Source organism: Aspergillus stella-maris (genome assembly GCF_047715825.1).
Source record: "Aspergillus stella-maris strain CBS 113639 unplaced genomic scaffold BDV14scaffold_44, whole genome shotgun sequence".
Classification (NCBI taxonomy): Eukaryota; Fungi; Ascomycota; class Eurotiomycetes; order Eurotiales; family Aspergillaceae; genus Aspergillus; species Aspergillus stella-maris.
In genome coordinates this window covers 13,008-38,975 of record NW_027396838.1, presented here as the reverse complement: position 1 = coordinate 38,975, position 25,968 = coordinate 13,008, and the positions used below count along the sequence as shown (strand labels likewise).

General features: G+C 51.8%; 7 protein-coding genes and 1 non-coding gene across 8 annotated transcripts in view; 4 read left to right on the top strand and 4 right to left on the bottom strand.

The window, feature by feature from the left end:
* Window positions 1–34: 34 nt before the first annotated feature.
* On the top strand, window positions 35–4,430 carry BDV14DRAFT_191110 (RanBP1 domain protein; the record flags this gene model as incomplete). Its single annotated transcript, XM_073771446.1, has 11 exons — window positions 35–96; window positions 383–1,534; window positions 1,574–1,602; window positions 1,636–1,707; window positions 1,744–2,099; window positions 2,136–2,199; window positions 2,233–2,287; window positions 2,327–2,563; window positions 2,594–3,538; window positions 3,572–3,603; window positions 3,637–4,430. The coding sequence occupies 11 exons, from the start codon at window positions 35–37 to the stop codon at window positions 4,428–4,430; spliced, it is 3,798 nt and encodes a 1,265-aa protein (XP_073626042.1).
* A 593-nt stretch (window positions 4,431–5,023) lies between these two features.
* Window positions 5,024–6,701, bottom strand: BDV14DRAFT_93858 (60S ribosomal protein eL31). Its single transcript, XM_073777895.1, has 4 exons — window positions 6,278–6,701; window positions 6,100–6,227; window positions 5,535–5,609; window positions 5,024–5,454 (listed from the first exon to the last, which is right to left on the bottom strand). The coding sequence occupies exons 2-4, from the start codon at window positions 6,184–6,186 to the stop codon at window positions 5,248–5,250; spliced, it is 369 nt and encodes a 122-aa protein (XP_073626041.1). The 5' UTR covers window positions 6,187–6,227; window positions 6,278–6,701; the 3' UTR covers window positions 5,024–5,247.
* Window positions 6,702–6,995: 294 nt separating this feature from the next.
* atg2 (putative autophagy regulatory protein Atg2) lies at window positions 6,996–13,402 on the top strand (the record flags this gene model as incomplete). The annotated part of the gene is made up of 3 exons (XM_073771445.1): window positions 6,996–7,157; window positions 7,239–13,283; window positions 13,340–13,402. The coding sequence occupies 3 exons, from the start codon at window positions 6,996–6,998 to the stop codon at window positions 13,400–13,402; spliced, it is 6,270 nt and encodes a 2,089-aa protein (XP_073626040.1).
* A 1,157-nt stretch (window positions 13,403–14,559) lies between these two features.
* On the top strand, window positions 14,560–16,668 carry BDV14DRAFT_210076 (oxidoreductase, short-chain dehydrogenase/reductase family; the record flags this gene model as incomplete). The annotated part of the gene is made up of 5 exons (XM_073775801.1): window positions 14,560–14,747; window positions 14,781–14,828; window positions 14,901–15,145; window positions 15,200–15,267; window positions 15,313–16,668. 5 exons carry the CDS (start codon window positions 14,560–14,562, stop codon window positions 16,234–16,236), a joined length of 1,473 nt encoding a protein of 490 aa, XP_073626039.1. The 3' UTR covers window positions 16,237–16,668.
* Window positions 16,669–17,653: 985 nt separating this feature from the next.
* Window positions 17,654–19,126, bottom strand: BDV14DRAFT_93743 (uncharacterized protein). Its single transcript, XM_073777894.1, has one exon. It carries the CDS (start codon window positions 18,905–18,907, stop codon window positions 17,777–17,779), a length of 1,131 nt encoding a protein of 376 aa, XP_073626038.1. The 5' UTR covers window positions 18,908–19,126; the 3' UTR covers window positions 17,654–17,776.
* Window positions 19,127–20,527: 1,401 nt separating this feature from the next.
* Window positions 20,528–21,400, bottom strand: BDV14DRAFT_202116 (F-box protein; the record flags this gene model as incomplete). Its single annotated transcript, XM_073773928.1, has 1 exon — window positions 20,528–21,400. One exon carries the CDS (start codon window positions 21,398–21,400, stop codon window positions 20,528–20,530), a length of 873 nt encoding a protein of 290 aa, XP_073626037.1.
* Window positions 21,401–21,694: 294 nt separating this feature from the next.
* BDV14DRAFT_t99 lies at window positions 21,695–21,813 on the bottom strand. Its single transcript has one exon. It is a non-coding gene; the product is annotated as a tRNA-Leu (tRNA).
* A 2,462-nt stretch (window positions 21,814–24,275) lies between these two features.
* The window catches only part of BDV14DRAFT_93678 (LEA domain protein), a 4,086-nt gene continuing 2,393 nt past the window's right edge, over window positions 24,276–25,968 (top strand). The window contains exon 1 of the mRNA XM_073777892.1: window positions 24,276–25,968. Within this exon, the coding sequence (XP_073626036.1) occupies window positions 24,541–25,968 (1,428 nt within the window). The 5' untranslated portion in view covers window positions 24,276–24,540.

Sequence of the window (25,968 nt, the reverse complement as noted above, 5' to 3'; positions counted from 1 at the left end):
AGGGGACAAGGACACCGATTTATTCAATTTCAATATGAATAGTACACCCGATGACAAGCCCCAGCGGGCCACCGCTGCCCAGCTGGCAAACAGAAAGTAAGTGAATGCTGACCGACCTTTCGCGAGCCGACCTTTTATTTTTTTTTACCTATTCCTGCACGCCCATCCTGCATCTGCTCTGAAACCAGTGGCATACTGCCTTTTGATGTACTTGCTGCTGCTTCTAGGCGCGTTCTACATTTGTTTCCCCCGCTTTTACTCGTTGTTTCGCTCTATCTGCGCCTGTTACTAGTCTCCCTTGCAGTTGCTATTTCTACGCATGCTGCTTTTTGACCCATTTTGTCATTTTCTGCGCAATGTTTCGTACTGACGGCAAGCCCAGAATCCTCAAAGGGCGGGCAGCTCGCGCGCCGCGGCCATCGACTGGTACTCCCGGGTCCTTCGGTGGCCCCTTCAGCTCCATTGATCCCAACACAGTATCATCTCCATCTGCGAACCAACAGCCGACCAACGGGTTTACCTTTGGACAGTCACAGAGCTTCCCTCCTACTAGCTCGAATCCTCCACCACAAGCTCAGAACGGAGGATCACAGTTTTCGTTTGGTTCCGGAGGAGGTGCGCCGAGCTTCAATTTCTCCACCTCTTTTGGTGGGACAGCATCACAACCTGCGAGTAATCCCTTTGCGTCAATGAACACCGGAGGTATTACGCAGCAACAGAGCGGGACCGGTTTCACTGGCTTCAATGGCAGCATGTTCAACGTTCCCGCGAGTGGAAGCCAATCACCCGCCCAGCAGCCTCTGCCGTCTGGAGGTATGTTCGGGGCTGGGTCTCAGCAAAATAGCTCTACCGGTGGGATCTTCGGAGGCGCTGCCAATAGCGCCCCGTCGTTACAATCGGGGACTCCTGCTCCATCGAACGGAACTATGTTTGGCCAGTCCACCACAAGCGCTCCGTCAACAACCCTCTTCGGTCAATCCAGCACCGACAAGCCTAATCCTTTTGCGCAGAGTTCGGCATTCGGCAACGATTCGATGCAGACATCTCCAGATGCCAAGTCCGCCGCCCAGAAACCATCTGGGTTCAGCAGCGGGAGCGGTGGCTTTGGAGTCTCGACGAACTTTGGCAGCACGGGAACTGGCAATCTCTTTGGCGGCACAAGTTCTGCTCCGGCCCAGACCCCATCAAAGCCGTTATTTGGAGCGAAGCCTTCGGAGCAGACCGCTTCTCCTTCTACACCCCTTTTCGGCGCTCCAGCTTCGTCTACTCCTGCAGCCTCGGCTACTCCATCCTTCAGCGCTGCCCCATCGACGACCGGCGCGTCTACCTCTTCACTTTTCAGTAGTTCCACGAGCAAGCCCGCTACATCCACTCAGAACCTCTTCCAGTCCTCCACAAATTTGTTCGGTGCGCCTAGTTCATCCACCGCTGAGAAACCCTCGGAGAAGAAACCCAAGGAAGACACAAAAGCAAGCCAGCCATCACTATTCCAGCCGGCGGCCAGCACTCCTTCCAGCACTCCTGGCGCGTCGTTGTTCTCTAAGAGCGCAACCGCAGCTCCGACCCAGTCCAGCACTCTTTCGCAGCCTGCCCCAACGGGCAGTCTCTTTTCACCCAAACCCGCGTCGACCCCAGCCGAACCTGAAAAGCCCCAGGCAAATCCAACAAACCCTTTCAGCAGCTTGTTCGTTCCGGGATCGTCAGTTAGTGAAAAGCCTGCCACTGAGCAGAAACCATTGCCAGCCTCTTCGAACTTGTTCTCTCCTAAGCCTGCCTCCACCGAACCGGCAAAGGTGAACGAACTATCAAAGGCATCTACTTCCGCTTCGCCCTTCTCCGCACCCACTCTCAGCAAACCATCTTCGCCTGCACCCCAGTCCCCTGCGTTCTCGTTCTCGAAACCTCAGGCACCTTCTTCGACTCCTACCTTCACTCCCCCCGCCGCCTCGTCGAGCCCCTTCAAGATCAACGGTGCCAAACCGGATGCAGCACCTGCATCCCCCTCAGCTACTGTGAGCACTGTCAAAAGCTTTGACAAGCTTCAACCTGCGAAAATGCCATCTAACTTGGACAAGGGCACCCAAGACGAAGTGGAGTCAGTTTACCGTCTACGCCTGTTGAACGAGTGTCTACAGCGCGAACTCGCCAAACTTGAACCGGGCACTCACGATTTTGATACCGTGATACAGTTCTACCTTCGTGTGCGTGATACCATTGGTGCGCCGCTCGAAGGCGCGGGAACGAAGCGTAAGGCCTCTGTTGACAGCAGCGAAGCGACGAATGTGCAGTCTTCAAAGAAACTCAAGCCATTTGGCGTTACTGAAAGCCCTGCACCTGCCGCTCCTTCACCAAGCGCTGCACCAAAGCCCACACCTAGCACCAGCTCCAAGCGCAAGGCGGCTGAGGATGATGATAAGGACGCCTCGGCCTCGCCGTCATCCAAGCGCGTTAGTGGCGGGGACTCGACGACTGCCAGCATCTTCGCAAACTCTTTCTCACGCTCTAAAAACCCCGCGTCTGACGAGCCGGCTGGTCCGTCATCTCCTAAAAAGCTTGATGCTCCGTCATTTAAGCCCTCAACTCCTGAGGCAAGCAAGCCGAGCTTGTTCTCTACAACACCTACTTCATCTCCGCCGAAGCCGACTTTCTCCTCATCCACAGCACCTAAAGAGTCTACGGCTGCCAAACCACTCTTCACTGCACCATCCAGCAGCACACCTGCTGCAAGCCCGTTTACTCTGAAGCCTTCAGGTGAGAAGAGCGCTAGTTTCCCGGCGCCTTCATTTGCTATCCCAAAATTCGGCTCTGGAGGCACCACGAACTTCATGTCTCAGTTCAAGGCTCAGTCAGACAAGGACGCCGAGAAGGAGAAGGCCAAGCGCAAGGCCGAGGATTTTGACTCGGACGAAGATGATGAGGCCGAGTGGGAACGCAAAGACGCCGAGAACCAGCGCAAGAAGCGTGAAGAAATGCAAGCGCAACAAAACAGGCGCGCCAAGTTCATCCCGGGCAAAGGATTCTCCTTCGATGAGGAAACCGCTAGTACCGACGAAGAGAAGTCCGACACCAGCCCGTCGGCGTCGGTTTTGGACTCCAAGACCAGCTCTTTCGGCAAGAGCAGCAACATCTTCGGTCATTTGTCGGCTACTCCTTCTGAGAGCGGCAACGACGAACATGATGACGCTGATGACACCGAGGAAGATTCTACTTCCGGTGATGATGCTAAGGATCTCAGCTTTGCCCCAAATGCCGATGAGTACGAGTCAAGTTCTGGGAGCTCAAAGGCGTACGGGACTTTGGAGAGCAGTGACGAAGGCGACTTCTTGAAGGCTTTGAAGAAATCGAAGCAAGCAGAAAAGACAGATGACAAGGAACAGGCCTCGGGCGGCCGTAGCTTGTTCGACCGTGTGGAATACGGCGAGGACGGTAAGCCGAAGCGCCAGGGCGAGGATGACAAGAACGCCTCTTCCATCCTTGGCTCTTCCAAGTTTTCCTCTTCATTCAACAGCTCATCCTCTACTCCCAATCCGTTTGCTTCGTTGTCTCAGCCACAAGGTGAAAAGTCCGAGAGCTCAACACCCAAGCCTGCGTCCAACCCCTTCGGTGCCTCGACCTCATCCGGGAACATTTTCGGAGGCTCGTCTTCCGGCTCAGGTGCAAGCACTCCATCCATTTTCGCTACTGGGTCTAGCGCAGCAAAGCCTGGCAGCGACAATACCTGGAAGGCCGACTCACCGATCAAGTTTGCTTCTGGTACCACTCCCGCGAAGTCGGACTCTACATCGACCGCACCTGCCGCTGCTTCCTCAAACCCCTTCTCAACTCTCTTTGGAGCCTCGTCCACGGGATCTAAGCCTGGCTCCAGTGGTTCTCAAGAAACCGCCGGCTTCTCCTTTGGCGGTCCCTCCCAGCCTGCTTCTTCATCCCTCTTGACCCCATCAATCCTCTCTGGAACCCCAAGCCGCGCTTCCACACCCGGCGTAGCATCCGACACAGGCGCTGAAGAGTCCGGAGACGGAGAAGCTGCAGAATCGCTGCCACAAGTAGATCTATCCCGCGGCGGCGCAGGCGAAGAGAATGAAGACGTCGTCTTTGAGGTCGAGAAGTGCCGCGCCATGAGACTTGACGACAAACCCCCAGCGAAAGCAGGGGAACCTCCGAAGAAGGAATGGGAGACGATTGGTATGGGCAACCTTCGCATCCTGAAGGACAAGACCACATCCCGCACCCGTATTCTGGTGCGAGCGCAACCTAGCGGCAACGTCGTTTTGAATACGAGATTGATGAAGGAGATCAAGTACACGCTCAGCGGCACATACATTCAATTCCTTGTTCCGCAGGCTGCTGGCCCCCCCAAGCAGTGGACCATCCGTGGTAAGAAGGAGGAGGCGCCCAGCATTGTGGCTGCTATGGAAAAATACAAGTCATAATCATCTCTCGCTCGTCTTGAGGCTGAAGATGACTTTGAACGAACAAACACTCATGAACATGGCATGGCATGAGTACATTAGTGCATTCTGCATTTGCATTTTCAGCACCTTTTCTACCTGTATTACACACCCCTACTTATTCACCCCAATCCCCGATCTGGCTCCTACTCACCACCATCGGGCTCCCACGGGCATAACAAATCAAACCCAAGCCCCGTGATGTACCATCATATCATGTCTGTTACTTACCCTACATTATCTCGCTTTACCTACTTGCACTTGTTTGTCTTTGATTTTGGATCGTTCTTCCTGTTTCGCTGTTCTTCGTTCTATTCATTGTCTTCTGAACAGGCTAGGCGAGCATGCCGCTATTATGCATACCTTTGGAGTTCTGCTTTTCTTTGCTTTCGAGTTCCAATACACATGTTTTAGTTATTTCAGTTTTTTTCTAGAGCATCACATCACATACGATAGTTAGTTGAGTTCAGCTTAGTGGGCTTATTTTGTGCTTTGTGGCATGGTACGTTATCGTACTGGTGCTGGTCCTGGTCCTGGTAATGTTGATAGTTAAAAGCAAAAAGCAAGGATTTCTCAATCTTACTCATGTTTCCTCCAAGAAGAGATAGTATTACAGCGTAGGGTCGAGTTCTTTAATGGACCGACATGGACCGACAAACTACAAGTTCGAAAGCCATTTACATCTACCAGCGAACAAAGCAAATACGAGAAGAAAAAGAAAAGTGCCATCAAAGACCCATTTTATTCATTTTAACTTTGGTATCAACCAACACTAAACCCCAGCGCGAAAAGAGCGCGTTTACTCCTCGTCAACAACGGTGGTGTGGAGACCCTTGGGCTCCTTGACGTTGACAGCCTGGACGTAGGAGTAGAGCTTCTCCTTGGCGCCCTCCTCGTCGTTACGCTTGCGGGAGATGCGGACGCGGAGGCGGAAGGGAACACCCTTGATGCCGGCTTCCCAGACCTTCTTGTTGAGCTGGGGGTCGAGGCGGACGTCGGTGGTGCCCTGAGCACACAAACACATGTCGTTAGTAACCAGGTTGATGGTGGGGGAGAAAGGGGATGCAAGAGGGTGAGTAAACGTACCATGGAGCGGGTAGCGAAAGCGCGGATCTCCTTGATGGCGCGAGGAGCACGCTTCTTGAAGGAAACACCGTGCGTCTAATAAGATACAAAAAAAAGAAGAATCAGTCTTCCGCCCGAATGCCATGTGAAAGAAATTGAAATTTTCTTTTTCTTGCGTGCTGCGTTTGCGGCCATGAGGTGGACTTCATAAAACTAATTCGTTTTCTTTTTTTGCTGGTTGGGACGACCAAATGATGCTCATCCATCCAATTCCTTTTCCCAATTTCTTGGTACCGGGTTGTAATGGGTGGCTTTGATCTGAGTTGCAACTGCGACTGCGACTGCGAAATGCTCTTCTTCCCACGCGAGGTCGGGATTCCACCGCTCATGTGAAGGAAGTCGTATGCTTGTTCGCTGGTTCGCATTGTTGTCTGTTGTGCGTTGTATTGTGTTCTCCATCCAAGCCTCACGGTAGATCGAGGGTATATTTCAACCCCATCTTTCGCAGTATCGCAGATTGCAGATTTTTGATCGATTGCACGTCGACCGCAATGTAGGAAATGACGGATTTCGCTCTTCAACATACCCTCTTGTGCAGGTTGATGGTGTACTCGCGGGTCACCACGTCGGCGATGGCCGAGCGCTGCTTCTTGCCGGTCTGGACGTTGGACATTTCTGTTGCGAAAAGGAGAAAGGTTAGATGCAAATTTCTCGCTGAGAAATGAATCCGACAATAATATAGGGTGCAGGCGCATGTCACTCACTGAAGGGTGTTCGGCTGTGTTGGCTGAAGTTGTCGACTGTCGAGGAGATGAAGGAATCGAGATGCTCTTTTTTCGTTCCGTCGATGTGCGGGCTCGCTTGTGTGCGGTTGCTGTCATTGGTCGGGAGATGATCACCTGATCTTTACCCGCTTCCGCTCTGAGATCGACACCAGTCCTTTCATGCCTTAAGGCAATAATATACCCGTCAGCACGTGACTACTGACTGTGATCGTGCATAGCTTAGTCACTCCTCAGCACAAATCCATCTGATGATCTGATTGGGAGCTGCTTATCTCCCCGCATAAGTCCGTGGTCTTGGTGGTGAGAGTGCTCGAGGTCTGAGCCCATATTAACGGTTCTCAGACCTAAACAAAAGACCCTGAGAAGCGACTGAAATGTGTTTCAAAACCATATGTCCATGGAGATGTCCAGATCATCAAGATTGCGTTATCAGGCTCTGATTTGGCCTTAATCCGCCTGACTGCTATCAGCTCACCAGGCACTAGCGCCTCGGTCCCCAAACGTCATTTCCAACAGGCACTCAGTTCGTCCTTCCGCCCATCTCTCTTTGGAGGAACGCCTCTCCGAATTTCTATCTTTCTTCTTGCACCGCCTTTCTGACCTTCATTCTTTTTCTCATCTTTTCTTTATTATGATCCCGTTCTCATGATATCTAATGTCTTCTGACTGAGCCCCCGTCGGCTCTCAACCGCCCATCATGGCTTCGTGGCTCCCTGGGATATTCCAAAAGCGTTTGCTCAAATATGCGCTCTCGCGTCTTGAGTTCATCGATACCGAGGCCCTCGATCCCGATAGTCTCGGTATCCGCTGGGGACAGCGGAGCACCGTCGAGCTTCGAGATATCGGTCTGCGACTAGAGGTAAGTGACTGTGATTGCGTCTTCCCCGCATTTTGATACTGTTGACCGCCGGCACCCGGTGCTAACCACCATTTGCTTTAGAAACTAGCTACACTTCTTAACCTCCCGGCATCTAGCAAATTACTCGGCGCCCGGGTCCGGTTACTCAGACTCACAGTACCGGCCGACATTTACAGCAGTGGAATAATATGCGAGGTCAGTGGGGTTGAGGCACACCTGCGGCTTCCCTCGGAGAAAGATGCATGTACTGTGAATGATAGGCTTTTCGAGGGCCAGGAGACAATAATACCGAATCCTACAGACCTTGCCGAGTCATTTCTCCAGACCGAGCCGAGGGAGGAGAAAGAAGAACTACAAGCCGCCATCTCTTCACGATCCGAAATACTACACCGGACTACGGCGTCGATTAGTGATGATGAGGAAGAACTTGGTCTCGGAGACGAGTCGATCTCTTTGCCCAGCTTCATCGCTGCATTCTTGAAAGGGATTGCGGATCGCTTGCAATTTCAGATTGAGGATGTATCACTTCGAGTTGATATGGAAACGAAACAAGACGGCTCATCCAAGAGACAACCTGAGGATAAACCTGATTTGATTTCGGCCCTTTTCAGCGTTCACCAAGCCAGTGTTGGTGCAGTGGTCACGACCTCTCCTACTGATGAGCACTCTCTGTATATGGGCAAACGGCCTGTTTCCTTTTCCGATGTCGACTTGGCCTTCGTCGCTGAACCTATAGTCTTTTCGAACTATTCTCGTTTCACCGCTCCTGGCTCGCCGTCTACAAACTTGCCTTCGAAATCAAGTCAAGCATCGAGTCCCACCTCATCAATCCCCCGTGCGCCCTCTTCGGTGTCTAGCTCCTCCCACGCTATGATGGCGTCCACTATCTTTGAACCCTCTCAACAAATTATGGACCCGCCTCATACTGAGCATGATAGTTCCAGACTTTATGAGTCAGCTTACACATATGACGGTCGGTTCTCTGACGCCGATACGGAGGAAACTAGAAGTCATGGTTATCTTGAACACTCGCAAACTTTGTCGGACGATGAAAGACTATTGGACAATCCCGCATATCTTGACTCTGTGATTGATTCTCAGCTCCACGATGATGATCTTGATGAATTGGATGATCCTCCGCCTGAGTACTTTGACGAACCTGAACCCGAGACAAGCACGCCACGGTTACACGGTCTTGGCTCTCAAGTCCTTCGGGATGACATTACGCGTTCAATACCCAATATAAACCGTGCTACAGCGGCTTCAGAACCTAATGTTCGAGATGTTCCAACGCCACATCCCCTGGACGAGGATGACGCTCATCTGTCATCGATGCCGGATTTAATGCACCCTGAGGATATTTCAGATAACCACTTACCAACGGTTCCCGTCAGACCAACATTGTCGACCGCAACTAGTAGTTCAAGCTCTGCTTCAAGTTCTCTGAACGATGACCTATCGGAGTCGAAACTGTTTTCCAGTGAACAAGCACAAAGCATGTACATGAGCGCTATGAGCCATGGTTCTAACTCACGGAGTTTCATGCCAAATATGCCCGGTGGGTGGGAGTCACCAGAAGCGACGATGACTGGTGTGGACAATCATCATCGTGGTTCTGCAGATCAAACAGGGAGCGCGGCAGAGTTCTTCGGAGATGACCAAGAACCGACTCCTGTATCGACACCTAAGCCTACGGATTACGAGGCAAGCTTTCCTCTCGGCCATGCGAGCTTTGATAGATCCTCTGATGCCGATTCCGAGCCGACTGACCACAACCTCGCACGGTTCGCATCTGAAACTGCGGATGTTGCAAAACGGTTCCTCCATGTTGACCGGATAACGTTATGGATACCTTCCGTTAAGCAAGGAGAGCATCCAGATCTATCCGCGTCAATTTACTCCGAAGGGACGAATCAGCCCGAGGACTCAACCGCTCATCTGGAGGCTTCTCAGACTCCAGAAAAGTCAGTTTCTTTCGGCAAGACCCCTCTCCCTTTACGAACTCGCCGGGAGTCGATCGACTTGGCTTACCCTGAACCTAAGCAAAAATTCGACACCAAGCACGGACGCGGGGCATCCAGTATTGAACATGATATTCGTGTGGAAGTATCTTCAATCGAAATTCAGTTTGATATTGCCATTGGGTGGTTAGCCGTGAAATTTGGCCAACGTTTTCTCCAGGCCTTTGGTGGGAATGGACAAGCGAACACAAAAGACAAAGCGCCTCAAAAGGATGTTCAAGACCCGCAGCCCTTCAGTCTTACGCTGGGGAAACTGGCTATCAAATTCGTTGAGAACGTCCCTGTGAACGCTTTTCCACCTGTGAAACAAGAGGCGCCCGCTAGCTTCCTGGATTTCCTGCATAATGATGTTGTCCTACAGACTACAGCCTCTGGTCTGAAAGCACATTTCTCAGGCAGCAAAGATAAGACAAGGTTTTCTGCCGAGATATCCAAGTTTACCATAGGCTTTGCGTCTGAAAACCTGATATCGTTCAGTGATGAGTTCAAGATGCGGGAATCCACCAGGGACATCTTAGCTCCCGTTGGCAACGACATTTCCCTCTCATTGAAGAAGACTCAAGAGTCCGCCACGTTTACTATTTCCACACTCCCACTCCATGTCAATCTCAACATTCCTCGACTAGAGGAGCTGCTGGGCTGGTTCGGTGGTCTAAGCACCATTATGGAACTCGGTAGTTCAATATCATCCCTATCAGGCAACAAGACGCCCAAGAAAAATGCACCAAAACGTGGCGTTCGGTTCGAGGGCGTACCTCCACCTTCGTCCAAATACCAGGCTGCAAGCGTAGCTTGGGGCGTCAATGCAAGGGTCGGTGGAGTTGCCTTGGACGTGACAGGAGAAAGCCATTACCTCACATTAAGATCGACTGCCGCCAAGATAGTGAGTAGGTCCGACTATGTAGGGCTCTCAATTGACAAGGTATGGCTCGACGGGCCATTTTCTCTTCACGATTCGAGAGACGCACCGATCAATATCAACCTCAATGTCATCCGCGTGGAGTACCTGTACACCCCTACAGACCAGGATCTCGATCGTCTATTATCCCTCATAACCCCGTCGAAGGCTAGATATGGTGAAGAAGACGACATCATGATAGGCACGCTTCTCCGACAACGGAAACAGGGATCAGTTCTTCGCGTTACTGTCAATGGAGCGAAGGTTGAGGTCACCCGACCGGATCTAGGCCCGTTACAGCAGTTAGGGGAGGAACTCGGGAGATTATCAACCGTCGCCAAATACTTGCCTGAAGATGACCGCCCCGGTATCCTAACCCTAGCGTTGATTCGGGATCTGGAAGCCGAACTGAACCTCGACGGAATGATTGGTACCATTACTGTGAATCTTCAAGATGCCGAGGCAGCCCATATCAGCATTCCATCTCTCATAGCAGCTCAGCTCGGTTCAATGAATGTTGTCAGAAATGACGATGAGGAGCTTGTTGGAGAAGCAATACCTTCGATGCCAGAACCGATTCCAGTCTTGATGGTCCGCTTCATTGCTGATGAGATGGACCCCACAATCAAGGTGAAACTGCACAACCTGCGCGTCGAGTATACAGTTTCCGCTATCACGGCACTCCTCGGCATAAGTGACGAGATGGAATCTGGCGATGTTGCTGCCAACATGGCAACTTCTCTGGCAAATATTGCTGAACTGCACCCACCGTCGCGGAAATCTTCCAAGGAGGAGAGGCCTTCATCTCCAGTCAAGCCTTTGAAATTGTCAGTTGACTTGCTAGACTCTGTGATTGGCCTCAACCCTCGTGGAACCGCCGCAAGAGGGCTTGTGGTCCTCACTCAGTCTCAGTTTAGCGGCGCTATCCACGACCTTGCATCTTCTGAAGCCACTCTGGATCTAAAGAAGGCATCTATTTTGATAATTGACGATCTAGCCAACCTCGACACCGCTGCACCTTCACCCCGACGCAGGCCAACTTTACAGGCTGCTCAGGTTCAGACCTTTTTGGATATGGGCTATGTTTCAGTTTCGTCAATATCTTCGGCAACCGCGACTGTCAAAATCATGCGCCTAAGCGACGACGGGACGAAATCTCTTGATGTCGAGATCAGGGACGACCTGCTGATACTTGAGACCTGCGCCGACTCGACACAGACTCTAATCAGCATATTGAATGGACTGCAGCCTCCAAGCCCGCCCAGTGTCATGGAGAAGTACCGGACTCAAGTTGTGCCCATTCAGAATATGCTAGAATCTTTCACCGGCGATGCCTTCGCTACGGGCGGCGAAGATGCCTCAAGTGAGGTTGTTGACGCAGCTGATATTCCTGAACCAGAAGATCTTGAGTACGTTACCGACTTCGACTCTCCGGGAATTCCAGCGTCTGGCGCAGAGAGTTTCAACGGCAAATTTCAGTCACAGTACCATGTGTCATCCAGCTTGTCCGAGCTCGATTTCCAGGACGACCACTTCATGCAGAAATCATCAGTGGGAGGCACAGCACATAGGTGGGATTCGACGCAAAACACTTATGGTCTTGCAGACAACACCAAGCTGCAAAAGAGTCCTTTGAGAGTTAGGGTTCGCGATGCACATGTGATATGGAACCTTTTCGATGGGTACGATTGGCCGCGGACAAGGGACACCATATCTCAGGCTGTCAAAGATGTTGAGAAGAAAGCCGCGGAGCGCCGTGCCAATGACAGGGCTTCTCCCGGCTTTGGTGAGGATGAGGAAGATGTCATTGGTGACTGTTTGTTCAATTCGGTGTACATTGGTATACCCGCCAACAGAGATCCGAGCGAGCTGCGTGACGGCATCAATCGCAATATCGACGATGTCATCAGCGAGACTGGCAGTTATGCGACTACAAGTACAGCCACTACGATCAAGCGAAACACCTCGCCTGGTGTCAAACGAAAGAAGCTGCGTCTCTCGCGAAGCAAGGCCCACAAGATGACCTTTGAGCTCAAGGGTATTTGTGCAGACTTGGTTGTTTTCCCGCCGAACTCTGGAGAGACACTGAATTCCCTTGATGTTCGGGTTAACGAGTTGGTTATCTTCGACCACATACCGACATCCACATGGAAGAAGTTCGCCACATACATGCGTGAGGCTGGCGAGAAGGAAGCCGGAACCAGCATGGTGCATCTTGAGATTTTGACAGTGAAGCCTGTCTCAGAACTGGCTGCATCAGAGCTCATTCTCAAGGTGACCGTGCTTCCTCTCCGACTGCACGTTGATCAGGATGCCCTCGACTTCCTCACTCGATTCTTCGAATTCCGAGATGACTCGGTCCCCCCGTCTGAAACTCCGCAGGAGCGACCTTACTTGCAACGATCAGAGGTCAATGCCGTCCCCGTCAAACTCGACTTTAAGCCGAAACGCGTGGACTATGCAGGCCTTAGGTCCGGTCGCACAACCGAGTTTATGAACTTTATCATCCTGGAGGAAGCCGACATGGTGCTGAAACGGGTGATCGTTTACGGAGCCGACGGGTTCGACAAGCTCGGCCAGACGTTGAACGATACGTGGATGCCGGAGATCAAACAACATCAGCTTCCGGGCATCCTCGCCGGTCTGGCCCCCATCAGGCCTCTGGTCAACGTGGGAAGCGGCGTGAAGGATTTGGTCATGGTTCCCATGCGGGAGTACCGGAAGGACGGACGTATCGTTCGCAGTATCCAGAAAGGAGCCTTCGCATTTGGCAAGACCACCTCCAATGAGCTGGTCAAACTAGGTGCCAAGCTGGCGATAGGAACCCAAACAGTACTCCAAGGCGCCGAAGAGCTCTTCAACACGCCGTCTGGACAGCCCGTTGGGGCCGACGAAGACGAGATCGACGAAGATGAAGCAACCAGGAAAATTTCACTTTATGCCGATCAGCCACTCGGGGTAGTGCAGGGTCTTCGTGGAGGGTTCAGGGGATTGGAGCGCGATCTGCTCCTGGCGCGCGATGCAATCATCGCTATGCCGGGAGATGTACAGGAGAGTGGTAGCGCTAAGGCTGCCGCAAAGGCAGTTCTGAAACGAGCGCCGACGGTTGTCTTGCGACCAGCGATTGGGATCTCCAAGGCGGTTGGACAGACGTTGCTGGGAGCAGGGAATTCATTGGACCCCGGCAATCGCCGTAAAATTGAAGACGTAAGTGCTCGGATCTTTCCCCCTGGTGGCCAAACAGTCGTGGTGGTGTGGCACAGGCACAGGCACAGACAGTGGCACAGACGGCTGACGGTTATTTCCAGAAATACAAACGGCATTAGATTTGATTTGACGACTACACTACAGCCATTTTTCATCAAAGATTCCCCCTATCGCGATTTTTGCATCTTGATCTTCATTTTCTTCATTTTCTTACAGGCCGACCATGAGATTGAATAATAAATGCGGCCGGACGGATTTTATTGTTTGCTTGGACATGATTACTACGACAGACACGACTACAGATGAATTGTTTATGGTCTATTCATCAGCATTTCAGGAGTTGGAAGTGTTTGCAGCTTGCATGTGAGATGAGGCTCAATCATAATCATATTCAATCATTATAGGCATTATTGTAAGCCCAGTGGAGGCCCTGGGGGAGACAGGTAAGAACAGGATGTGACCAGTAAGGTCCAGGAACCCACAGCCAGCCACCAGCCAAGATGCCAACGCACAACACCACGACAAACGTAAACTAAAAAGACCAAGGCCAGGAACTGTTCTGCAACCCGCTGCATGACACGTCCAGCAGGGAAAGACTGAAACCAGTTCGCCACACAGAGCGCTGGAATGCGGGCGTAGGCTTTACTATTGGCTGCGTGCAGGATAGGCGCGTGGACGAATCAGGAGGCATAGAAAGAGGTGGGAAGGGCTGAAACAGATATTTTGGGATGCGAGGGGGGGAGTTGGAGCCACGTTTGGGTGCCCAAGGTTTTTCTGAAGTCTGGATCTGGTGATCGCTGAGATTTGCAGGAGATTGGAATGTAATGGAGTTGTGGTGGTGGTTGTGGTGTAGTGGTGGGGAGCATTGTGACGTCGCACTTCCTTCTCTCTATTCTCTCTCTATTCTTCTCTCTCGACTTCTACCTCTTCCTTTCTTTTTCTGTCAATGTCACTCTCAATCTCTCTTCTATTCTATCCTTCTGCCAGCCACTCGTTTGCTTATTTACTTCCCCTGTCCTTCTCGACTTTAATCCACTTATCTATCCCCCAACGGCCCTGCATACTCCATCTACTCCAACGACAACGCAGCATCGCTCAGGCCCTTCCTTCGCATACAGGATGAGATGAGACACCAGCTAGTCAACCTTGTGCAGCCGGTGCCAGGATCCGATATGATATGATATGTTATCCGTCAATGAGAGTCTACGTATCAGAACTCAGACTGCCGCCCCTTGAACTCTGTTTCTGTCGTTTGTGCTGTGTCACTTAGTCTATCATGGAGGCAAAATGCGAGGTCTGGCCCACTCGCCATCACTCGCTCTCTTTACATCTGAGGGCCAAGTCGCCCTCGCCGCTGCCACTATCGCCGCCAACTACTGGCTTTGATTTCGCTTTCGATTCTCCTTCCAAGAGCGAGCCGCAGCTTTTGAGGGTGACGACTGGGTGCTCGCCTTCGCTCCCTAGGTGCTCTACTACCCTCCCGACTGAGTCGCCCAGCGGCTACTCGCTCCATAGCTACCGCAGGTCAATTGAGAATAACCGCAAGTCGCTCTCCTTTGGCTTGGCCTCTATCAACGGCAGTACCACTCCCAGTTTACTTGACGGCCAGATCCCAAGCCAGGAAGGATCCGGAAAGACGCTACGGCGTAAAAACGCCAACGAGAATCTCAACCAGTCGAGTTCAGCTTCAACTCCTGCTTCGACGCCTGCTCAGATGGGAACTATCGTTCAGGCTCCGAGCCCCTCTGGATATGGATATTATCCTGGATCGACGACGGCGAGTCCCCCGCCGCCATTGTCACCGTCTTATTCACCTAGTGCTTTGAGTGAGCAGTTTCCCGAGTCACTAGACGGGTATGGCTGTGAGTCTGCCTGTTGTTATCGTCTCATTGCTAGAACTTTTCTAACCCTACTAGACCCATTGTCCCCAGTGGCGAGCCACTTTGAGGGCTTGACGGGCAAACAGAGCCCATGTAAACTTCTGGTAGGTCGCTCTTTGATCATATGACGCCTTCAACTGACCATGTAGGACACCTTCCGCGATCGACTGGAGAAATTCCCCGACCCGGAAACCCCGGATATCGTCGAGTTCCACGGCCACAGCAGGACTCGCTCAGATTCAGTCTTGTTCAAAACCCGACGGGCGAGGAAACCGCCCGTGACGGCTACTGTAGTACATCAGGGCACGTCATTCGAGATTCTTAATCCGCATGAATCGCTCGACTTTGCGCGCATCGTCTCCTACATTGAGGATGTAGACAGCCACCACAAGCGAGACTCCTACCTCCATAGCAGTGACGGGTCCAACGTTATCCCAGAAGACCCAAGCGAGGAGACCTTCGAAAATGAAATAATCCCCATCGAAGAACAAGCTCACGATGACCTTGTCGGAGACTCTCCCCACCGCTGCATGCCATCCATCTCCGAACGACTCGAGCAAAGAGACGACGAATCTATCTATTCCCGCTCCACGAGCGTCAGACCCCTATCTCGACCCTTGTCCATGGTACGACCATGGACAGCGCACAATGACACCGACCTCGGTGAACCAGGACCCCCCATCTACGACGACGAACTCGGTTATCTATGCCACCCATCACCTGCTCCTGCTCCTCCTCTACCCTCAACAAGCCAAAACCCACATCCACACCTCGACACCCTCGACCCTATCCATCTCGCCGCACTATACGACATCGATATCAATCGTCTCCCTCTACCAGGCAAAGGAGCCGACAACCCCACAGCAGTAATCTACAGCGACCACCCACCCCTCCGAAAACGATCTAAGATCCGCAAAGAACAATCTCGAACTCGCAACTTCAGTCCCTCGCCTACCTCTTTCTCGTTTAAGCCTTCTGCTGCGGCAGCGACTGCGTCTGCGCCGCTGAAGAGGTTAAGAGGAATGGCGAAGAACTTTCGGCGGAAGACGTTTCCGCGGCCGAGTTTGTCTTGACCGGCTTGGTACTTGACACACTTGACTTGATACTTTCTTTTCTTTCTCTATTTCTTCTCTTCTAGATAGCGTAGCGGGCGCTTTTTCTTTTTTTTTTTCTCTGCATCTTTTATCTCCTATATTCTATGTTCGTTTCTAGGTACATTGTATAAAAAGATCGTTGACCGATCTGAATGGAGTTCATTTGTTCGGGCGCCATGGATGGCGTGGACTTTACCTTCTTCAGATTCTTTGCATTCTCTTGCCCCTCTGTAGAAAGTCATTTGAGCACGAAATGGACCCCTCGTTGCTCTTTTTATTGTACCCTTACCGATGGTATCGTGATCGTTGAGCTTCGTCTTCCAGAATCCTTGTAAATACACGGGGCGTTACGAGGGCTGCTTCGGTATCTGCCAAGTCACCATCACCAAGCTACTTACATACTGAATCTATGTTACACTTTTTCCCATTCATCTGTCGTGCCCTAGAAACCGAATGAAACCATTTCCTTAGGCCCTGCAGATCTTCATTCTACCAGAAGGCTAAAAGCCCTAGGTAACGAACTACGGGTGAAGTAGGTACCTGAGGCATCGATCTATTCGAACCGCACCTTCCTATTTCGTCCAAACCGCGGACCATCGATCGTTCCTTCCTTCGCTGCGAGGCCTCAGTCAGTCGCTCCTTCCTCAAGTTACAAAGTACTCACGTCGCGAAAGGAAGGAGCGATCTGTGACGGGGAGGATCGCGCCTTCCCACTTCGTCAGTTCACAGCTCGTTCCTTCCCCATCTTGGTGCGGGCCGGGGTTAGTCGCTCCTTCCTCAGATAGGTACGAACTGATATTTGGTACTTCGTATAAATTGGGTAATAGCGAGGAATGGAAGGGGTGGTTTGTGCTTTTTGTTTCCATATCATTTGAGGCTGCCCGGGGTAGGACCCGGACTACAGGCAGGTAACTTGCGTCTTCCAGGACTATGCTGTGGGGATGATACCTGTGGTGTGCGCGCCAGTCGCTTCGTTCTGAGAAGTTGTAGTTGTGAGGGCTTTTTGATAGATGTTTTACCTAGGTATCTTGAAAGAGAAGATTGATGTCAGAGGGCTCAATGTTGTTAAGTTTATTATGAAACTTGAGGGGAAGACAAGTTGTCCTTTGGCTTTGGATTAGGATGTTAGGTGGCATGAGGATGGGGGCTGGGGCTTGGATTGACCCTTTCATAACTATGGAGCTCGGATCTAAACTATAGAAATAGCTTCGAGGAATTGATTGTAGTAGAAGTATGGAAGACCTCTTTTTCGAATTCTCTTTTTCTGACCTAGATTGAATCGAGGTCAATCAATCTGGTCTATATATACCTATATACATGATGCGATACCGAAATGCAAAAAACAATTGACGACCAAACCGAAGGGTATCTCCATCTCTTCCTTCTTTGCTTTCTCTCAAGCCTCAAGCCCCAAACCCAAATGCAATGCAGATAGAAGATATAAACAAGAACGAAGTGATAAACACCGCACCAAACCGAAACCAAGAGACAATCGCGCAGGAAGATATCTCATCTCCAACTAACGCAACTCCTCACTCTCAATCATACTCGCCAGCGCCGCACTAACAACACTCTTCCTCCTCAGCCCAGCAACCTCACTCTTCTTTCTTCCCCTCTCGCGATCCCTTTGATCCCGCTCAGAACTCGAAACATACTGCTTTCCAATCCTCGACCCCGATCCCGTGCCAGGAATACAAACGCTCTTGCGTCTTCCGGTATCACCAACGCCCGAGCCTGAAGCTGGTCCGCCGAGGCTAGGCTCGGGACTAACAGGGGATCGAACCCTGGACCTCTGCAAAGACACTGTCCTCCTCCGTCGTCTTTCCTGAGACGGCGGGAGTGACGAAGGGTGGCATGATTCAGTCGCCAAGTAACCAGCATTACACCTTCTCATTTCGTCGTCTGCTGCGCTCAGGAGCGCGCGGCGGATCGATTCGATATCTTGGGGTGAGTACTGGTATTGGCCTTGTAGGCGGGAGATGGTCTGGCGGTGGGTGCGGAGGGTGGTGTAATCAGGGACTTGTGAGCCTGCGGCCGGGGGGGGGAGGGGGAGGGGGAGGTCGGTCTCGCAGAAAGGCGGTCCCAGCTGGGCGGGAGCGGGCGCAGGCGCGGAGGTCGGACAGGGCATTAGGGACGGTGACTGCGGCGTAGGCGAGAGACTAGTAGACGGTGAAATGGGGGACGCGTAGCCCTCGTCATCGAGATCCGTATCCGGGGGAGTAAGGACGTAGCCCGGGAAATGCGAGCCAAAGTGTGTAGAAGACGAATAGGCCGAGCCTGGTCTTGTCGGGGACGTAGGCGACGGCGGTGCCTGCGCCTGCGAATGTGCCCGTCCAATTCTATCCGTCGCGCTTTGGATCGAATGCTCGTGCAGTTTCTTCGTCAATGTCCCGATCGATAACCTGTGGCCATCGTACGCGGAGAACGGGACGGAGGTCGGCGCTTGCGACTGCTGCTGGTGCTGAGGCTGACGGAAATACAACGATCGCGAACGAGGGAATCTAGGTGCGGCGAAGGATCGAGGAGACGGGCATCGCGAGGACATGGGCGAGATGAGGGCGTCGCTGTCGCTCATGAGTCTGTCGTCGTCGGCGGCTAGGCGGGGTGGGCGGGACGAGGAGGGGGAAGTGAAGGAGAAGTCTTCGAACATGGCGGCGACGAGAGCAGCAAGCGATCGGCTGCTGTTTGTTTGTGAAAGAGGTTTTGGGAAGGTTTTCGCAGGTGAATCTCCGGTCGCAGTAGTCGGAGAAGTGGTCACGGTGGAGAAGGGGGAGGTGAAAGTGACAAGTTTGTTCTCGGCGAATTCGTCCCAGAGCGGTTATATTGGCTACTGCTGCCTTGAAGACAAGACGGAGAGGTCACCAGCGATAAAGACACGCCCACCTTGCGATGAAAACCCTTTCCTGTTCCTAGGCAGTCGGATCTTATTAATTGACGAACCAAACCAGGGGCCGTGGCGATCGAGCGAGGAAAAATTGAAATTTGCAGTGCGAAGAGGCGAGTTTGTCGGTGGTGGGCTAGACGGACCATAGAACGAACCACTGGACACTGTTCACTTAAGTAACAAGTTGCAACTCAACAACAACCATGATTCTGAAGAAACAGAAACAGAAGAAAATTCTTCAGCAAATATACGAAATCAAATGTGATAGATGGCAGCCCCTTTTCATCTCCGAGTTCGTTTCTTTTCTTTGCGCGATCAAGCCAGAGGGCAAACCGTGCACTGTAATGTCCGCCAAAGTCAGGGGCTCCCATAGTCCCATCTCACAATCTAGACTCTCTCCCCAGACTCTGCAGCGCCTCCTGCTGCTGTCACACCTGATTGTTTAACTAGCTTTCTTTGACAATGTCTCACAGGGTCTTCTATTCTCCTTCAATCATCTGCAGTGAGGCTTGCTGGCGTCTGGGATCAACGCGGCGAATTCCGTCTGGTAGCGAGGGTGCCCCAGTGGCGACCGGCAACTTCAACGGTCCGTGATCTTGGACATGAGACTAGACCGGCATATTGCAATGGGGGCGGCTATTATATCCAAACAGATTCTGTATAAACTTGGTGAATGGTGGAGGCGAATAATGCAGAATGCGCCGGCCAGTCTAGATCTTGGTGCCTGACGCAGGAGATCACCTCACAAGACTAAGTTATGCAGAATCGTCTGTCTAACCAATGTTGATGGACCTACATTTACAACAAACGTTACCAAAGATCCGGTTTCCAACCAAGTTCAAGTGGTCTCTCTTCTTTCGCACGCATTTCCTTCCACGCCGCTTCAATCAGCCTACTCGATTCTCCCAACGCACCACCCAGAAATTTATTAATTCCAACACGAATAACCTCTGGAAAGAGTACTCCAAGTACTGAAGCACTTTCATCACAATTTGGAACCGTCGGCGAGGTCAGATTGTTGACATTCATCTCTTTCAACCTGGGTAGCAATGGCTGCAGCCCCTCGCGATATGTAGGATTCAGTTCTTGGTGTACCGGAGAAAGTACGAAATAGCTGATATCGACTTGCAACCAAGGAATCGCGACGGTTTCGATAAGTGGACAGCTCTCCGCAAGTCTTTTTAGACATCCTGCCGTGAGGCTCCCTTGGGGACAATCTAGAACTAGTCGTCTTAAATTGGCCTGTCTTGAGACCGGAACTGCAAAGTCATGGGGGTTAAATGGGCGTCCTTTGAATGTGATGTCTCGACCGTCAATGTATAGACTCTTAAGATCCGCAAAGCTTCCAAAGCCCGTGATGTAGCAAGGGTACACAAAGGGGAGTCCCTAGCGTCGAATATTCAGATGCCGTGGTCCAGTCGAGACAGGAATGGCAGAGGCTTTGCCCCTAGATGCGGCTAGTCCAGCTTTGGGGTCAATTTGTACGTGGAGCTCGTCAACCTTTCGACATTCTGCAATGAGCATTGAGAACCTTGGCAAAGCCGACTCCCGGGTCTCGATTCGCTCAATTGATGCAAATGGCTGTGAAATAGAGGATAGGTCTGCGGTATCAATTGTGCTTCCGTGGATAGCGTGGTGGGAGTCAATCTGTCGTAAGCTTGGCTGCATCGCGAGCTGGCCGAGAATCCTCGATGGGAAATTGCCGTCATACAAACTATCAGAGGTGTAAGAATCATGGCCATTGTAGAAGCCAACGTGCTCTATGCCTGGGCATCTTTCAAGGAATTCCAGAACCGAGTCCTCTGATACACGCTTCGCACGGAGGTCAAAGGCAATGTGGCGGAGGTTGCAGCTATTAGCAAGGCGATCCAGCAGGTCCGCGTCCGCAACTAGGTCAAGAGTGACGCTCTTCAAAGAAGGCACCAGGTATGTCACCAAGCACGAAGTATCGAAAGAGGTTTCGAAACGATCTAGAGAGATCTGACATATGAGGGTATTGAGACGGGTGAACTCCAGTCCTTGTAGTTCCTCGTGTGTGTTTGGCTTGTGGCTCGTCAAGGTGAGCGCTTCAACCGTAGAGGCATACATCTGGCGGCGATCTAGAGTGACATTCAACAAGCGATGATCGTAGACCTCTTTCCATACGCCGGCTTTGAGGTGCTCGAACCATCTGTGGCTGACGAAGAGGAGAGAATGTTTGCGGACGAAGGGCAGGTAGCTGAATATCTCCAGCAGTAGCTCTGAGGGGAGGTTCTCCATTTTGATCGCAGTATTGAGGCCCGAACTGACGGTGGGTAAGGAGCTACCTAGATAACCCGCGAAATTTTGAGAAATTATGGAAGGTGCAGTAGAGGTAAGGTGAGCAAGTGAAAGGAACCCCGCTTAGCTCGCGTGGTGTTGATGTTTGTTTACCAGAGGCGGAAGGAGCGCCCATCGTAACTTCCCAGCCACTAGCCAACACAAGTTACACGAGTCCCTCTATGGCTGGAAAATTAGGGCCGGGCAGAGAACAGTAGTATTGGCACTACCACAAAAAAAGGAAGAAAAAAAGAATGACAAGGGTGGGATTCGAACCCACGCCAAATTAATGACGCGGAAACTTGTGATACAAGAGGAGGTTCGCCTATTGGAGTACCTTAACCGCGCGCCTTAGACCGCTCGGCCACCTTGCCTGTTGTTGAATAAAGCACTAGATTAGAGCAATATAAGCGGCGTTCATCTCCAGCAATGCGCCCATAATATTTTGAGAACCTCGATGAAAGCATAATTCTAATATCTTGTGGCGTTACACCATTGTGTGGCAGGAGACTCTGGATGATGTAATACAGCTACAGAATACACGCATTGAAAGGCTGATATTTAAGTTTTGACCAGGTTCACGAGCATCGTATTCAAATCCCATGGCATGTTCCCCTCGCGGCAACGATTCTATATATATTCCCACGTTGCGGTCTAGACACCACCACCCAAACAACAAAATTCCAACCTCGAACAATCCGGATACACCCCAAAGACCCCTTCACAAATTCTAGAACCTACCCTGCACTGCACTCCAAGCCATCGATCGCATCTTGCATAGACCCATCGCGAACGCAAACCAATCCCATTCCCCACGCCCACCTAGCTGCACCCTGCACGACCATCGTCAGCCAGACTAAAAAGTAGGTAGTCAAGCCACATCATCCTTCAACATCACCATGCAACAAGTCATGATAGACAAGCATTTTTCTCAAACAAGTTTAGCAAGTGACATAACCGACGCCATGGTGGCTGGTACAGGAGATTGATCTCACCGTCTCACGTCTCAGAAGTAGTATTGCCGTGCCCTAAAAGCCTGAAATGGGGACTGACGGGAGCGCACTGACGTCAGACTCGGCCGAAGGATGTGGGCTCTTTGCAACGGCGTACCGATAAAAGACCTTGTCGTGAAAGGCTGTGGAGTAGACGGACAATGGATCGGTAGACATTGTTTTGTGATTGGTGGTAAAGTCTCCGTAGGGTGTTGAGACAACCTGCTTGTCCACTTTGACTGACACTGCACTGGCCTGACTCTGACTTTGACACTGCCGACTCTATACTATACCTTCAACAAGGCGGGCTAGACCACGACAGCTCAGCTCCAGCTGTATAGATCTGATCGAAGCTAATGCCATGCAACTACCCAAGCTACACCACCAACTCAACATTCTAGAACCCAACACCCTGAAATGCCATCGCAGTAATAATAAACCCAATTATAACCACTTAATATAAATGAAGTCTCCCCTCCCCAAACATCCATCAATAAACCAACCTACGTCATCCAGGTACACCACCACCAAAACCACCTAGTCAGGCCTGGACCATCCACACCAGCAATCAATCAATCAACCAGGATGTCACGTCCAGATCCCAAGCTCCCCCGACATAATTTCTTACCTCTTATGTTTTAGCCCGAAGGATTGACCAGCCCGATGGCCTGTGCAGTGGCGGGATGATCTCATTCTAGGCGATCGAGGGTTGGTAGGTCGGTGGTGGTCCCGCCCCATCCTCAGAAATGGGAAATCAGAAATGAGAAAACCACAGAGGTTATGCAATAATCAATGCAGTGTAGTACATGATATGCAAAATGCACAGCCACTCCAACCCAGTTTAACTTCAAGAATCAAAGTTCAGCTCGGCCGAAGACTTCGTGCCAGTGGAGAAACCGTTGTTCTGTCAATTCAATCACACACCCCGTACCCGCCCGGAGAAGTCACCCAGTCACCTAGCAAACCTTACATAAAGTAGGAGTGTAGTAAAATAAGTAAGATATTCGATCACAACCTGGGTCAGCGGGGCCCGGCGACTAATGTAATGCACGATGCGGACTATGACCATGGGTACGAGATTATAGCCCTGCGCTAACTGGGACTGGGACTGGACTGGGACTAGCTGACCCCTGCACGTTGACGCAATGTCTTTTGGCAATCTGGGCTCCGGGGGTACGTAGGTCGAAGGTACTCTATGCGTGGTTCTGGCTCAGTCCCTGCCCTGATTCAGGACTTCTGTGTCCGTGGTAATTAGAAGTACTACGTACCTCTCGTGCCCTCGCCCACGGGTCGGGAGAAACCCGTTTAAACTAGTCCTGTAAGTAGTCTCTGAAGTTTACTGGTTCTGATCAAAAATTCGTCTCTGGCTACGTTATAGTTGCCTTCTTGACACTAGTGCCTAGGAATAAGAGTAGAGGTATACGTAGTACTTTTATGACCTGCCTCATAGTGGGCCAGCCATTGCACTCTCTCCATGCCCCAATGGCCAATGCTCTGACTCTTCAATGCAATAATGCAAGCCGATTCGATTAGGCGATTCAGTCCCTCCCCCATTCCCCACCGACCTGCACGGTTACCGCTGCAGCACACCTAATCGGCCCTCGCCGCCCACTGGGTCCTTGTCTGGTCCTCGACTCCTCACCTCTCTATGGTGCAGCTGTGGCTTGCAGGGATGCGGGCTTGGGGAGATCTGATGGGTCTGAAATCGGCTGATGGGCCGTTAGCGCGGCTGCCTGGGGTTATGGCAAGCTGGATGTGATGTCGTTGTGACATAACCTGGATGATGCTTGTATACAGGTTTTTATGTATAGATTTTTGGTGGTGAGGTGGTTATTTAAGGGGGATGATGATCCGGGATGAGGTGATTTTTTTTGATCAGATTTATATTCCTTACTATTTTACTCTACTCTATACTACGCTCTACTCTATTATACCTTGCTACCTATAATAACGATACTACTCTACTTGTACTATATTACGACTATTATACCTTACGAACCTACCTCACGAACATACCTACAAACCACCCAACCTAACGAGGCAACGCTACCCACGAAATAACCATCAATAACGGATTTCATCGACCAGATAATCGAAGCCCTATACAGAATGTGGTCTCCCCTCGCCAAATCAGATCAGCGCTCCAACGCCGGCTCCGAGCGAAAGCTCTCCGGCTCTAGTGCCGCCCCCTCCCAGCAGGAACTCCCCGACTGGAACCCCAAGGAAGCTGCCTCTGGCGCTCAAGAGAACGTACAGGAGGGCGTCGAGAGTGTAAAGGGCCAGGCTGGCCAGGCCCAGGACCAGGCACCTGACGTCTCGGAGAAGAAGGACCAAGTCCAGGAAGGTGTTGAGGGCCAGGCCCAGGAACTTGACCAGGACCAGGACCAGGAGGACCCTGCTACGCCTACGCCACAGCAAAAGGAGACGCCTGATACGGAACAGCGCGACGACGATGGTGTTTCCCAGGCGGGCGAAAGCCAGGCTGGAGGCAGTGGTGGGGGTCTCTTTGGTACGCTGAAGTCGCTTGGTGGTGGTCTTGGCAGCGGAGTTGCCTCTACGGTGAAGAGTGTTCCTTCCATTGCGTCTAAGCCCTTTGGTGTTCTGAAGGGTCTGTCCGTCAAGGATAACGGCGAGATCCCCGGCCCTGACGGCAATGTTGTCGGTCGGGTTGTTGAGGGTGGTGAGGAAGCCGTTGGCGGAACAGTCGAGGAGGGAGGCAAGATCGTGAACCAAGCTGGCGAGACTATCGGTCAGGCTGAACTCACTGATGAGGTGAAGAACACTGTTGACGAAGTCAAAGATCAACCCCTTGATATCCTGAAGGGTCTCACAGTCGCTGATGGCGGCGAGATCAAAGGACCCGACGGAAACCTTGTCGGTCGTGTCGTCGAGGGTGGTGAAGACGCCGTCGGTGGAAAGATCGAGGAGGGCGGAAAGATCGTCAACGACGCTGGCGAGACCATCGGCCAGGCTGAGCTCACGGATGAGCTGAAGGGTACTGTTGACGAAGCCAAGGATAATGTTGACGAGACCACGGGTCAAACGCTTGATACCCTCAAGGGTCTCACTGTCGGCGAAGGTGGTGAGATCAAGGGGTCTGATGGCAACCTCCTTGGCCGTGTCACGGAAGGTGGTGAGGATGCCGTTGGCGGAAAGATCGAAGAAGGTGGAAAGATCGTTAATGATGATAACGAGACCGTCGGCCAGGCGGACCTTGTTAGCGAGTTGAAGGATGATGTCGAGGAGACCAAAGGTCAGTCGCTTGACACTCTGAAGGGTCTCACTGTCGGCGAAGGTGGTGAGATCAAGGGGTCTGATGGCAACCTCCTTGGCCGTGTCACGGAAGGTGGTGAGGATGCTGTTGGCGGAAAGATCGAAGAAGGTGGAAAGATTGTCAACGATGACAATGAGACTATCGGCCAGGCGGACCTTATTAGCGAGCTGAAGGATGATGTCGACGAGACCAAGGGTTACTCGCTTGACACCCTGAAAGGTCTCACCGTGGGAGAGAATGGTGAGATCAAGGACGCCGAGGGT

Coding starts and splice junctions, on each gene's coding strand:
- BDV14DRAFT_93858 (XM_073777895.1), bottom strand. CDS start 6,186: ATGTCCAACGTCCAGACCGGCAAGAAGCAGCGCTCGGCCATCGCCGAC. Junction 5,610..6,099: donor CCATCAACCTGCACAAGAGG/GTATGTTGAAGA, acceptor GTATCTTATTAG/ACGCACGGTGTTTCCTTCAA. Junction 5,455..5,534: donor CTTTCGCTACCCGCTCCATG/GTACGTTTACTC, acceptor TTGTGTGCTCAG/GGCACCACCGACGTCCGCCT.
- BDV14DRAFT_93743 (XM_073777894.1), bottom strand. CDS start 18,907: ATGTTCGAAGACTTCTCCTTCACTTCCCCCTCCTCGTCCCGCCCACCC.